Source organism: Tympanuchus pallidicinctus, unplaced genomic scaffold (assembly GCF_026119805.1).
Source record: "Tympanuchus pallidicinctus isolate F22 unplaced genomic scaffold, pur_lepc_1.0 scaffold5, whole genome shotgun sequence".
Taxonomy (NCBI): domain Eukaryota; kingdom Metazoa; phylum Chordata; class Aves; order Galliformes; family Phasianidae; genus Tympanuchus; species Tympanuchus pallidicinctus.
This window is the reverse complement of record NW_026294769.1, coordinates 43,336,257-43,350,361: the sequence shown is the minus strand read 5'-3', so window position 1 is coordinate 43,350,361 and position 14,105 is coordinate 43,336,257. Positions and strand designations below refer to the sequence as shown.

Sequence of the window (14,105 nt, the reverse complement as noted above, 5' to 3'; positions counted from 1 at the left end):
TCTCTGGTCTGGAGGCAGGTCTGCTTTTCCCATAGAGCAGCTTTTGGTTTTAGCACTGGATTTGCAAATTAGGCAGTGTCTCCTCCAGCTCTACAAGCCCGTGAGACTAAAGTCCTGCAGAAAAACTGAAGTATCAGGTAATAAAGAGTGCAGAACCTTAAATTATGGTTTTATTCACAAATACATGTTTATCTTGGTAGGATTGCCCTTATTTTCAGATCTTCCAATGGTATTGCTGTCACTAGCAACCAAGTCTTAGGAGAAGCAGGAGAGTTGCTTATTCACTGGTGTAGTGTGAAGGAGAAAATAAAGAGGGAACATGTCTTTTTTTTTTTTTTTTTTACACTGAGAATCATTAGATTCAGAATGCCATTTCAGTGTTCAAAGTAATTAGCTCTTGATCAAGTGCCAAAAGAAGGCATGGAAGTTTGATCTGCAATTACCTACTTCATTCCACAAATGATTTGCACCAGCTAGAAAAACAGGATATGTCTTTGCAGCTACTTGGGGCTCCACTACAGAAACAGCACAGTAAATTCTAAATATATCGTCCTTCCAGTTTCTTGGTTTTTAAAATTTTGTCACTGAATTATTGAAGCATTTCAGGACTCCAAAAGATACCCTTACTTTCCATTCACTAAGTGATTTGTCCAACTGTTTCATTGTAAGAAACACTTCTTAGAGTTATTAGCTACATCCACCACATGGGGCAGTTGTTAAGACAATACAGACCCACTAGAACTGGCTGGCACAAGCAACCAGGTCCAGTCAAAAAGACCTCTACTCTCTCCCAACAGTATAGTAAGTTTGTGGGTGTTTTTTTTTTTTTTTTTTTTTTGTCCTTTACCATCTTTTGCTTTCATGTTGATATTTGACACATAGTGGGTGATCAGTTCACCTTCCTAGTGATAACGGCAACTGTTTGATGCTTTCCACTAAACCACCTCATCTGATGGCCCATTCCACATTTAGCATTAATCCTGTAAGATGCAGGATACTTTTCTAAGGTGTTCTAAAATATTTACCTGCAGACAGAAAAATCAGGTCATACTGAACTTAAGCCAAAGGACCCTTTGTAATTTATTGCAATAATCATTACTCTTTCACTTACTGCAAAGGAGGAATTTGTTTTGTAAGTATGTGTTTTCCAGTAGTGATTTTATATTTACTTCCAAATCACAGATGAAAGTACTAAAACTTAATACTTCCATTATTATATAATAACATTGCTACATATGCTGTCTGTAATGCAATAGAAAGACCAGCAAGGTCCTAGACTTCAGCAAGTGAAGATTTGCTCACATACAGCAGCCAAAGGCACAGAAAAGAAGAAAAGAAGCTGCTTACCTTCAGAATGCTTCAGCTATGCAAAGATCCCCAGCAAGATACATTTGTCTCCACTGCCAACCCTTAAATGAGCACTGAGAAGGGGTGGATCCTGGCTCCACCCCTTTCAGTCACTCAGGTGCATCGTGTGCACCTAAGCTCCCCTGGGTTGACCCTGCCTTCCCACCAGGTGCACAATTAGTGCTTCAAGCCATGACTTGTAGCATTTCCTGCTATACCCAGTAATCACTACTTTCTATGTTTATCTCTCAGATGGTTCTTCAGTTGTGCATTCACACTTTATTAATATTGTATAGAGTTATTCCTGGTTTGTGCTCAACAGAACATCATGGTATATGAAATCACGTCCTACACTTCCTGAGAATGTGAATATATTTCACCTGCATGGCTATCTTTAACAAGCCAGCTCAAAGAGGAATAGCTTATACTTTGTAAACCAATGTCAAGCATACTCAATTTCAATTTTCTGAGGTAGCTTTTTGTACAAATCACACCACCTAGCACTGCTTCCACTTCAATCCTCAGACTTTATTTCTAATTGCACCTTGAATAAACACTTTCTCTGATTCCCTAGAACTTGCCTCGGGCCAAAAACTTTATGCTTACCTGCAGCAGCCATCTCCACTTTATAATTCATAATATGGAACTGTATTTGATTATTCCAGAAACTTCTCAGAAATCCAGTCTTTTCTTATACTTACAAGGAACCAAGACACAGTTTTTCTTGTGATATGAGGATATAATGTTGCTTCTTTCCAGGCACATAACAGATTCTCCTAGTGAACACTTCTGCTATTCCTGCATTGTTACTAATGATTTCTTTGTCAAGCAGTGGCTTTTTGCCACTGCTAGGATTTACACCATACCCAGTGTATTTAAATCTCTTTTGTTCCTACGTCTGCTAGCCATGAATTCCTCTCTGATGCTTCAATGTCCCATCATAATTCATAATTTATGAAGTGTAGAAAATGTTATATATTTATGCTTTTTTATTATTATATATTGCCTTTTTGTTGTTTAATAGCCATTATCTATCTCACCGCTGAACTAGAATGGGCTTTAAGCCAGAGCTGTCTTACCTCCTGGGAAATAGAAACTGTTGCACCGTGCCTTCAGTCCACTAGATAATCTCTTCTCAAAGAACATTTAATTTAATACAGTTCTTATTTCCATTTATTAGAGCGGTGTTTAGGAATTAACTTGTCTTTTTGACACAGTCTATTGCAACCCCCAACTAGCACTCTTCCTGGACTTTGTTAAGATGTCGATCTATAAGCATTCAAGATCTCACAGTTCTACCTTAATCAACTTTCAGACAAGCAACATTGCATTTAATGTGAAAGACCTTACCCTTGTATGCTTTTCAGTCTCTCAATCCTTCATACATCAATTAAAAGCAGTTCCTCTACTATGGAGTAACTTTTTAAGGTGTTACAGAGGAGGATTACTACATAGAGATGTCACTGTATTTCTGTATTTCTGGCAGGTTACTGACAATACTTACAGAATGTGTAACTGCCTCCAAATCACCCAATGTCATTTTGAATACCAAAGACACATGGAATGGGAGGAAACATCATGGCACTTCTCATGCTCTAGAGGATAAGAAAATATTCCAACAGCAGAATGGTACAACTTAGGATAGCTGGATGGCAGCTTTCTCTTAAGTGTTGACCTTCACAGCTGTTAGAGGATGCTCTAGATAGTCTGAATCCTTGGGTTTAATCCAGGGAGAACTGTCTCTGAGCTGAGAGATTTTCACTATGGAAACTGTTTCCATGGTGCACGGAAAGTCTAATTCTGGCTATCAGATATATCAGCCAATTTGACAAAATTTAACCAAAGAACATGCAGGTATATTTTCCATTTTCCCAGAAACAGCAGTATTCTGATCGCATTCGCTTTTTTTTTGTCCCTGGCAATAAACTGTATCAGAGGAAGAAAAATGAAATTCTGCCAGAACACTTATATAACAACCAAGACATTACTTGGACAAATGACCCATATCCACATGGATCTTCACAGCTTTGCACTGAGATAGGGCAGCAAACAGTATCTCATTCTTGGGAAAAGATTCCATAGCCTTGATGTTTTACAGTAAGGAGAGCTTTCACTCCAGGGAGCCTGGTTTCAAAAATGTTCATAGTTTGTATGGTCCTGTTGTGGGCAGGAAAGCAAGACACCACTGTGCTGGAGAAACACAATTGCCTTTTAAAGTTTAGCAAGGTAGCTGAACTCATATTTGAGTAATTGAACTCATAATTGATTCTGAATGGAGTTTTTTCAACTTCTTTACTAAGCTCCACATACGCCGCGTTGAATTGTTATTATAAGACATTATCCAACTTGCACAATTACACAGAGAGTGAAGGATGGTATGTGAAAAAAACGCTTGTTGTGAAACAGCAGAGAAAGGCATGTCTTACAGAACTATCAAGCTGCCAACTACTGACACTACTCAGAAAAGTGAAAGAGGGTGAAGGCATCTTCTACTCTGCTGAACTACTATTGCTCACTGTTTTCATTTGGTTGTGTCCGTGGACAGTAACATAACAGCTGGAAGTGTTTTAAATGGTGGTTTTTCAGGTGTTTTCAACTGTGAGACTATGAGCATGTTCACTGCTTCACCTACCAAGATGGAGAAGATAAATATCAAATTCACACCAGGGAGCAGCAAAGGCTCCCTGCAAACCACAGCTGGATGCGATGGGATCCACCAGGGCCTCAGACTAGGGCCTAGCAGTCTGTCCCACCCCACCACCCCAGCCAGGAGCTGGGCAGCTAGGGAACATGAGAGCAGCCCCAGCCCTGGGATACAGAATCACAGAATTGTAGGGGCTGGAAGGGACCTCTAGAGATCATCATGTCCAACCCTCCTGCAAAGAAGGCTTTCTACAGTACGCTGTACAGGTAGGCATCCAGGTGGGTCTTGAATGTCTCCAGAGAAGGAGAATCCACAGCCTCCCTGGGCAGCCTGCTCCAGTGCTCTGTCACCCTTACTGTGAAGAAGTTCCTTTGCATGTTGGTGCAGAACTTCCTATGCTCCACTTTATGGCTGTGTCCCCTTGTCCCGTCCCCATAGACTGCTGAAAAGAGGTTGGCCATGTCCCTTTGACTCCCACACTTGAGATATTTATAAACATTAATAAAATCGTCTCTCAGTCTCAGGCTGTGTGCATTAAATGTAAGCCAGGCAGTCCTCTTCCTTTACTTCTGTTCCCAGTTCTGAAATATTTTGCCCAATCTAGACTTTATTCCCTGCCTCTTTAACATTTCAGAACTGGAATGACAGGATCCTGCAATACCAGTACTTTTCACTATTCATATTTTTCAGTCTTTTCAATGTTTTTCAGTACCCAAGTTGCGTAAAGCTCTGAAGCATGTGGTACCTAATTATATACGCTTTCAAGCAATTGAGGCATCCAAATTTGAGGAAGGGCAGTCCAAGTATCATTCTAAGCACAGATGGTAAATTGACCTGATAATTACCAGGCAATGTTAAGGGTGAGAAAGGAGGAGGAGGAAAGATACTTTTCATGCCAGTACAGCTGAGAGATTAATTAACATTAGTTAATTGACAACAATTTGTTTCTGTTTCACCTCTACTCAGGATGGTATTTTATGTAATGTTTCTTTTCCTCTTAAAACCATTCAATTGATGATATAATGATAGTCCACTGCAGAACTTCTGCAGCTGTGAGTTGTTTGGGAAGTCTCACGCCACACCACTTCACTGAACAACTTCTTTCAAAAGTACCTCTTCCTTCTAAATATTTTCATGTGCGCATATGGTATACAGTATTTTACATAAATGAAAACCCAGTTCCTGTCATCTTTTTGTGCACAGTAGCTGCTATCAAACATTTATAAGCATTGTTCACACATTCAGAAGTCACTTAGATTTATTAGTGTTTCAAAATAAACATGGTCATTGTTCTTTGTTTCTTCTTAACATTAGAAGAAATCGTTAGTGGGTATCCAATAAATGCAAATATTGTGTGTATGTTCAAACTAGATACTGAACATGATCTTTTCTTGTGAATACTGTTCTCCCTTTGGAATAAAATAACTGAAATTGTATCTATGCCTGAATGTGGTTAGACAAATTTAGGATTCTTAGAATTCATATGTTTGCCTTCTAGATTAAAAATACAATCTAATAGAAACTTACTAATGGCAAACACTCCAGTGGTAACTGCTAGGAGACCCAAATTCTAGGCTTACAGTTGTCAAAGACATGCTCTTTCATCTGGGGCAAATCATTCGGCTTCTCCATACCCTAGCATTCCCAACTGCAAAACACATCCAGTCTTACAGGAAGTTAGAGAAAGTTAATATTTTTAATGACTGCAAGGTACAGAAATTGGAGGACTCTGCAATAAATGTTCAGCATATTAGTAGACATAAGTCATTTGTATAGAAAGTAAATGCACACAATTCGTATAGGAAGTGCAAGATTTTTTTAAAATTCCTTTATTCCAAGTTTAAAATTTTCATCAAGAGACAAATACTAGAGAATCTGCTTGCCTGATTTTTCACTCAAATAAAAGGCTGACTTTTCACTCAAATAAAAATCCCTTAGTTTCAGATATAGGAAATCATAGAATCATAGAATGGTTTGGGTTTGAAGGGACCTTTAAGATCATCTAGTTCCAACCCCCTGCGATAGGCAGGGACACCTCCCTCAAGACCAAGTTGCTCAAAGCCCCATCCAGCCTGGCCTTGAATGCTTTATGATGTGTTTTCTACCAAGGATAAAGAGACATTGATACAAAGTCTACATACAGACACACTGCAATTTGTACATCCAGTTACATACACCACTCTCCCTCCATTCATATCCTCCCCCATCCAAAAAAAAAAAAGAAAGAATATTACACAATTTTCAAGATCAACATTTTTTTCAGAGCTCAGCTAAAAATTGAAAGTGAAGTAACCATGCATGTTTTATGGTAAAATTTCAAGATAGAACAAGCTTTCCATCACAGCGTTACCTGTCACGGGTCCCTCTAAGAAACTTTTCATTCCTATGGGTTGTTTTAAAAAGGAATTTCATATTTGTGAAGAAAGCTATGAATACAAGCATACCTAGGTACGCTGTGGATGCCCCATCCTTGGAGGCATTCAAGGCCAGCCTGGTCTGGTGGTTGGCGACCCTGCACATAGCAGGGGTGTTGAAACTGGATGATCATTGTGATTCTTTTCAACCCAGGCCATTCTATAATTCTGTGATTGATTCTATGATCGTTTCCAAGATTAAATCATGCTAAGGAACAGAACTTCTCAGGTTATACAATATTGTCATCAAATGCTATCTACCAGAATTGTTTCTAAAGACTCCCAATGGGCACTGATGTCCTGATGATTTGCATGTTACGCATCAGATTTCCTTTAGTTGTTTCTAATGTGTACCCAGGTTTAAATGTCTTTCATTTCTACAAAATGGAAAATAATATTTGTGTTTCTATCCTTCTGTAGAACAACAGAACAATGGCAGAAGATGGAAATATTTCAAGTGAAAGAGTTTGAGAATTGTTTTATAATATGTCAGTGCCTTTCACACAAATGAAAGGACTTGGTTACAGTAATGCAGCATCCCCATGTAAGCTGCAGTGTCAAGATTCTTAATTGCAAAATTAATCACTTTTAATGGACACTTGTAATTCATTTTAGAAAGATAATTACATTTGAATACACTTCAAGGCAATGCTCAGCACTGATCCATTATTATAAACCCAGCCGATCATTCCTTCCTTCCTATGCCACCATGTCTTAGACCACAGCAATAGAAAGGTGATGGTGGCAGTTTCCCCAGCACCAGCTATCAGCAGACCTATGAAGAACACAAGTCTGTGTTAGGCTTAACAGGAGGTTGAAGGAACTTAAAGAAGAGAACACCTTAGGTATCTTGCCAATGCAATGCCTAGCAGCCCAACTAAATTTATGCCGGCTCAGGTAGCAACGCCACCTGTCCCTGACAGTACAAAGCTCAGCACAAACTGGATAACCAGCCCTAAGCAGTGCTAAGTTCTCAGGCTATCAGCTACAGTGGCACTCTTGACTACACAAAGTTAACTCAACCATGACTTTCACGTATGTATTACATTGCTTTCATGTTCTTTCAGACCCCAAACCTAACCTAGCTCAGAATCAGAAGAGTCACTCTTACTATCCTTCAGGCCTCAAGGTCTCAGTGTGAGTTAAAAGAAACAGACCAGTTCTTTAAAAGGACATTGCACTCCATCAACTTCAATTATTTAAATCTAGTTATAGCAGTGCAAAACCCAGCGTGAACACACTTATTCCAATTTAGCATTAACCAGTGTGACTTGAACTAGAATGACATAAGACTTGTTTAACCTTCTGTTTCTGTACCATTGTGACACTAACAGACATAGCAGGGATCATTCATTCTGGCAACATGAACCTTCTCATAGAGGTGAGACGTGGAACAGCTCAAAGATATAAACAGTGTTTGTAAGAAACTATTTCCCTTTTTCAGTTCTTCTGTGCAATTACAGACTTCTCAATAAATGGCATGTTCTCAAGCTCAAGTACCAATGGTAGGCTGCTTGCCCACTCTCCCTTTTTGAAGCTTTTCTTGTTTTCACACCACAGAATCATAGAATGGCATGGGTTGGAAGGGACCTCAAAGATCATCATAGTTCTAAACCTCTGCTACAGGAAGGGTTGCCAAGTGCTAGATCAGGTTCCCCAACCTGACCTTGAACACCACCAGAGATGGGACCTCCACAGCTTCTCTGGGCAGCCTGTTCCTCTTCTTCTCCACCCTCTGTAGGATTCCATCTAGGATTGCTTCTGCTTCTGCAGCCTGTGCTCCCTGTAAAGTGTGGGATGCTCTGCTAAATCCCACCTCTTTAAGAGGGAGACTATGTCCCAGTCTTTCTCCTACTCCTCCATACGCTCTCAACACCTTCAAGGCAAAGCTGCACACCAGAACCCTGATGATGGCAATTCATCTTTCCACCTCTGACTTTCTTCCTCCAAAATTCTTTGCTTAACTGGGTACAAGTTTTATGGCCCCATCTTTCCAGACGTGTTACCATATGCATAACTTCCAGGTTTGTCTGGAGCATTTCAGTCCTTTCCTAGCTGCCAGTTCTATGATGTTCCAGCTCTCCCTGCATCCTGCTCAGTCACTCCTATAACTTAAACTGATGGACCAGAGTGGGACTGAGGGATCTGTGGTACCCCTCACTATTCCAGTCTCTGTTAAAGCTATTTCTGATTGTCTTTCCAACTTCTCTGCAATTCTAAGGATGTAATTTAAAATTCATTTTAAACAGGCAGAAGAATTGCATGTTCAGGGAGATAGCAGTATCTCATTTTGAGTGTTATTCCACATGCTGTTATTTATCTTCACTATTCAGTTTTGGTGCTTGAACTCTCTTCCTTTCTCATATTTTCCTGCATTTTACTGCTAGGGAATATTGCAGAAAGGTAAGATTTAAGTCTAGAGCTACAGAAGCTCGTATTAAAATTATCCTTAACTCCAACGAAGCCAGGATTCCATCTTAAAAGCAAACATTTTAGAATAGCCAAGCCATTTTGCAAACAGAAGCCAAAAGTAAAATTCTCTCCAGCTCAAACGAAGCCAAATTTTAATCTGTAAAGCAAATATTTTAGAACAACAGCCAAACTGCATTTTAATACATCAATGCATTACCTGAAGCTCTTCAGGTGTAGCAAGGATTCCTAGTGAGAAAAGTAACTAGGAATAACAAGTGCAAAAAAGCAGTACTTTTGGCTTTAAGATTACACACGTGCTCTGAAAAAATCCCTTATTCAACCTAATGACAGCTGACTAGGCCTCTGAAGTCACCTCTGAACATGGGATTGTATACTAAATACAAGTCCATAACGTTAGAACTGCATTTACTACAGGACTGAAGATTTGCAGAAGAGTATTGATTTATTTCCTTTTTTCCCCTGTAATGGAATGCATTCTCAGCAACAGCCATACAACACCCCTGTGTCCTGGCACAAATACACAAATTCACTACCATGTAGCTCCATCAGAAACAAATTTGAGATTTTAAGATGAGTTCAAGGGAGAAAGCCCTAGTAACCAAGCAGAATGGGGTGGTTGTGCCCTGGACCAGGTCCTTTCCATCTCCGGACCCCATCACACAGTTCACATCAGATTTGGTGCCACATGGAAAGAGACAAAGGAAAATGTTCATTCATCTTTTGGTCACAGAGCATGAAGTGTGTGTGGTTTAATACAGACCTTTCCAAACAGCTCCCTGTGCCTGAAGCATTAACAAGGATTTACGGGAGTTCTCACACATGTTCGAATGTCAGCTGCTTTCATTTGTCTGCAGCCCACCCTCTGTTTGTCTCTCAGAGGCAAAGGATCAGTTAGTTCTGAAGCACTTTTGAAGCACGGAGTCAACAGCTAAGTACTAAAGGAGCTATCAATGTGTTCCACGTTGGCACTACATTCTCATCTACTTTTTTATTTTAACAACTGATCCATGTGAATTCTATAAACCGCATTTATTTGCAATACAACTCTCCCCATTTTCTTTGCTATTCCCAGTGCTCTAGTAACCCAGCGTCGGGTGGGTCTTTCAGCAGAGTAGAAAAAAACAAAATCACAGTCATTAAAATAAAATAAAATAAAAAGAAGAAGAAGAAAGAAGAATATGAGAAGGAAAAAAGAAGAAGAAGAAGAAGAAGAATATGAGGAGGTACAGGTTGCCCAGCAAAGTTGTGGATGCCCCATCCCTGGAAGTATTCAAGCTGGATGGGGCTTTGAGAAACCTGGTCTAGAGGGAGGTGTCCCTGCCTATAGCAGGGGGTTGGAACTAGATAATCTTAAAGGTCCCTTCCAACCAAAATCATTCTGTGATTCTATGAAGTAAAAACAAAAGGGTTTTATTTGGTTCCAGCAGTCTCTCTTCTCCTTCCCACTGCTCTGGCCCAAGACTCTTGGCAGTGCTGTCACTGGACATCCCACATTCTTCTCCCTTGGCGATGCCTAAGGGTCCCTCTCCACCACCCACTCTAACTCCTGTCACATTCTTTCCCCCGCCGCCAACTCACGGGTAGTCCCCTAGGCACGGCGGCGCTCTTCGCCGCGCACCTGTAGCCGCCGCCCCCCCCCCCCCCCCCCCCCCCCCCGCGGCACCCCGTCAGAGCCGTGCCACCCGCTCGCCCCCAGCCCCCGCCCCGTCCCCTGCCCCGCCGCCGTCCTCCCTCGGCTGCCGACCGGCGGCGACACCTCCGCCCGCCCCGCTCCGCTCCTCCCCGGCCCCCGCCTCCGCGCCGGCTTTGTGTGCGCGGATCGGCGGCCGCCGGGCGGGGAGGGCGCAGTGCCCGCACCATGCCGCTCAGCCCGCGCCCCGCCGCGCTCCTGCCCCTTTGTCTGCTCTGCCTCCAGGCTGCGCTGCCGCCCCGCCGCCCCCGCTACTCCGGGTAAGTGTCCCGCTCCGCTCCGCACAGCCCGGCCCCGCCGACCTCGCGCGTACCTCGCGGGCGAGGGCTCGCCCTCCAGCTGGCCGCTCCTCGGTGCCGTCGAGCGCGGCGTGCGCCGGAGATAGGTGCTGTGAGGCATCCGTGTGAGGATGCTGCGCGGAAAGACGGACAAAAAAAAAAAAGTTTGTGTCCTGGCAGAAACTGCCATTCTACACGGGGAGAAAGAGTTGTAGGGGTTTCGGCGTGCTCAGGAGCGAATGGAGGTTTGTATTCGCCTTTGGGGAACACGCTCAGTGGGACTTAAAATTGCGTTTTGAAGAAGCTGAACTTTTTAAAGTGTGTTCAGGTTTAACCCATAAAAAGCCCAGGCAGCACAGGAATTTGGTTAACCTTCCTGCGACTCCATCCTGTACTTCAAACGAGTCTTATTTTTGTCATTTAAAGTTCAGGTTTGTGTTAGAGAGATGGAACTTAGGAGTACAATGAAAACTGTGGTATTGTTAGTCAGCTTTGGTGCATCAGAGTGTACATGTTTCCTACCTGGTTTAGAGACTTGCCTTTTAGCAAGTATTTAATGAAATTGTATCTGCAGAGATTTATGATGGAGATAAAAGAACAGCCAGGCTGAGGACCATGAGAAGCCAATGGCATCTCTTCACGTACGGTATAAAAGTCCTTCAAATTGATGAGCAAATTCCTTGGGATAAGCACACATCACTGTGAAGTAGGAGCTGTATTCTTTTTACTTAATTAAAGGCACATGGATTCCACTACTAAAACATAGTTTGATGCAAACAAATTACTTGAGCTCCATGGACTTGCTAATGCCACATGAAGTCATTCCCCCCAGGTCCCTATTTCACACAGCAGTGGTTGAGCCATCGACAGCTGTCACCATCTCCATTTGGTTCCCAGTATGTACCAGTATGTACCTTTGTGCAGAACCAAACCAGCCCCTGTAGTCAGGAGCCTGCCTGGCAGTGCTGGAAAGGAACAGGACAGAAAATGAAATACCTCTCCAAAGCCAGAGTCCTGTCAGAAGTCCTGTGCAGCAGCATCTATGTTCTTATCTATGGAGCCCATTAAAGGTCATAGGCTCAGTAAGACACAATTTTTTTTTTTTTTTAATTTTATTTTGAAGTTTTTGTTCATTTCTTTTACAGATTACATTGAGGTAAATAACAAACTCTAGGTCCTGGACATAACTTTTTCTGAATATGAGTTACATGTTTTGTCCATTGATGGATATCTGAGATGTCAAAATACATAATTTAGTATCTGCTAGGTTTAAATGAGTTTGTCTATTTATAATCTAGCCTGTTAAAATATGAAAAAAATACATGTAAGTTCATTACTGTATTTCTGAAAATTTCCTTGATTCATCATTTTTTCTATTCAATTCATGAATGTTAACCTTTTCAAAATCATATTCAAATGTTTGATGAGCTCTGGATGGTGTGAGTGATGCCAACAAACTCTCCTTGTTGATCCCCTGTTGATCACTTTGGATAGTGATAGGACAAGGGAAAATGGTTTTAAACTGAGACAGGGAAGGTTTAGGTTAGATATTGGGAGGAAGTTTTTCACACTGAGGGTGGTGATGCACTGGCACAGGTTGCCTAAGGAGGCTGTGGATGCCCCATCCCTGGAGGCATTCAAGGCCAGGCTGGATGTGGCTCTGGGCAGCCTGGTCTGGTGGTTGGTGACCCTGCACATAGCAGGGGGGTTGAAACTAGATAATCATTGTGGTCCATTTCAACCCAGGCCATTCTGTGATTCTATGATTCTATGATTCTATTATCCCTGTTTTTGTAGCCTTCACAAAGAGTCTTGCAGAGAAAGATGAGACTTCCCATCAGTTTCCAAAATTTGGAAAAGCACAACAAAAATCACTCCTAGGAGTAAAAGACTCTTGGTCAGTAGGTGGTTGTAGTATTTACAAGTCTTGTTGATTATGTGGTCCCATTTGAAACCAGAACAGAATGTGTAGCACATGTGCCAAATAAATTGGAAAAAAATAGCCTGATATAACTTTACTGATCTTCTCAATTTCTACTCTTCTGGCATTCTCTGTGTCAATAAAAATGAAGAAAAATCAGCATGAATCGGGATGAGCATTAATTTAGAATTTCAGATATCTTGTCCTTCAGAGGCTTCTGTCATGAGCTCTGGATCTTGGGCAGAATCGTTTCATTTCCTCTGTGTGTGCAACAGTTCGTTTTCCTCCATGAATATAAGCAGTTGAGCAGTGAGCTCAACAGTAGCATGACTGTAAAGAGCCATCGCTACTGAGCCTGGTCATCACTCAAAAGGAAAAATGGACTGGTAGGTTCATTTCAAGAAAGGCAACCAGGAGATAAACATAGTTGTCTAATGTTCATCATTAGTGTGTCCCAACCATCTGAATTCTTTCTGTGCTAAGGAGTTTTTTGTCGTAAGCTGTATCATATAGAAGGAAGTCATAACTATAATTAAGGCAAAAGTATGGAAGAAATGAACAAAAAAGTTAATGGAAAACACTTCTCATAAACTCAGAGCAGCACTAGGAGGTGCAGAGCATTGCAGTTCTTTAGCTGAGAACTCTGACCTTAAGACGATTGATATTCCATGTGTTTCTCCAGCCTAACTCCTCCAAACTCTGTTCAGAGCAAGCCAAGTATGCCATATGGACACATCTTTGAGCAAATACATTCCAGATACCTTTGGGAAGCCAACAAATAGTTGAAAAGTCACAGAAAAGAGCAGCAAGTGAGGCAGGAGCTCTCATGCCCACTGAGCTCTTGCAAAGACTGAAGCACAAATGTATTTGCCTTCCTAAAGGCAAATGCATGTTTGCTGAGTAAACCAGGACTCATTGGTCTCCAATAGAAACAGTTTAGGGAATGACAGATGCCTACAGGTTTGAGTCACATGGAGGTGATGAACCTCCTGCTGAACCAGTGGTCAGTTGTTCCCTGTGTCTTCAAGTTAAAAAAGTTGGATGCATAAAATGAGTCTAGGAAGAGTCAGGTTGAAAATAGGTTTCCTTGATCTGCTAGGGTGAGACTTGTGGAACTCTCTGCTGAAGGATGTGAAATGTTTACAAGGATTTGAGGGAGTTTGACAGATCCATGGAAGAAAGATGTACTGAGAGTTTTACAGGGTACCCCTGAAATGACATCCAGGCCAGGAGATCAATGATTGTCACTGGAAGGGTACTTACTGGTAATATCATACACTTTTGCTTTGTTGCTACTCTTCTTTGGGCCTTCTAACAATTCAGAAGAGCAGGTTACTGAAGAAAACATTTTTATTTATTTATTCATTTCTTTAGTACT

At 41.5% G+C, this 14,105-nt stretch overlaps 2 protein-coding genes across 2 annotated transcripts in view; one reads left to right on the top strand and one right to left on the bottom strand.

Annotated features, from left to right (window-relative positions):
* The window catches only part of PREX2 (phosphatidylinositol-3,4,5-trisphosphate dependent Rac exchange factor 2), a 216,166-nt gene extending 214,793 nt beyond the window's left edge, over positions 1-1,373 (bottom strand). The window contains exon 1 of the mRNA XM_052704868.1: positions 1,348-1,373. The gene's annotated coding sequence lies outside the window, so the exon portion shown is untranslated. The remainder of the gene's footprint in view (positions 1-1,347) is intronic.
* Positions 1,374-10,645: 9,272 nt separating this feature from the next.
* The window catches only part of CPA6 (carboxypeptidase A6), an 88,048-nt gene continuing 84,588 nt past the window's right edge, over positions 10,646-14,105 (top strand). The window contains exon 1 of the mRNA XM_052704937.1: positions 10,646-10,788. Coding sequence (XP_052560897.1) covers positions 10,697-10,788 — 92 coding nt within the window. The 5' untranslated portion in view covers positions 10,646-10,696. The remainder of the gene's footprint in view (positions 10,789-14,105) is intronic.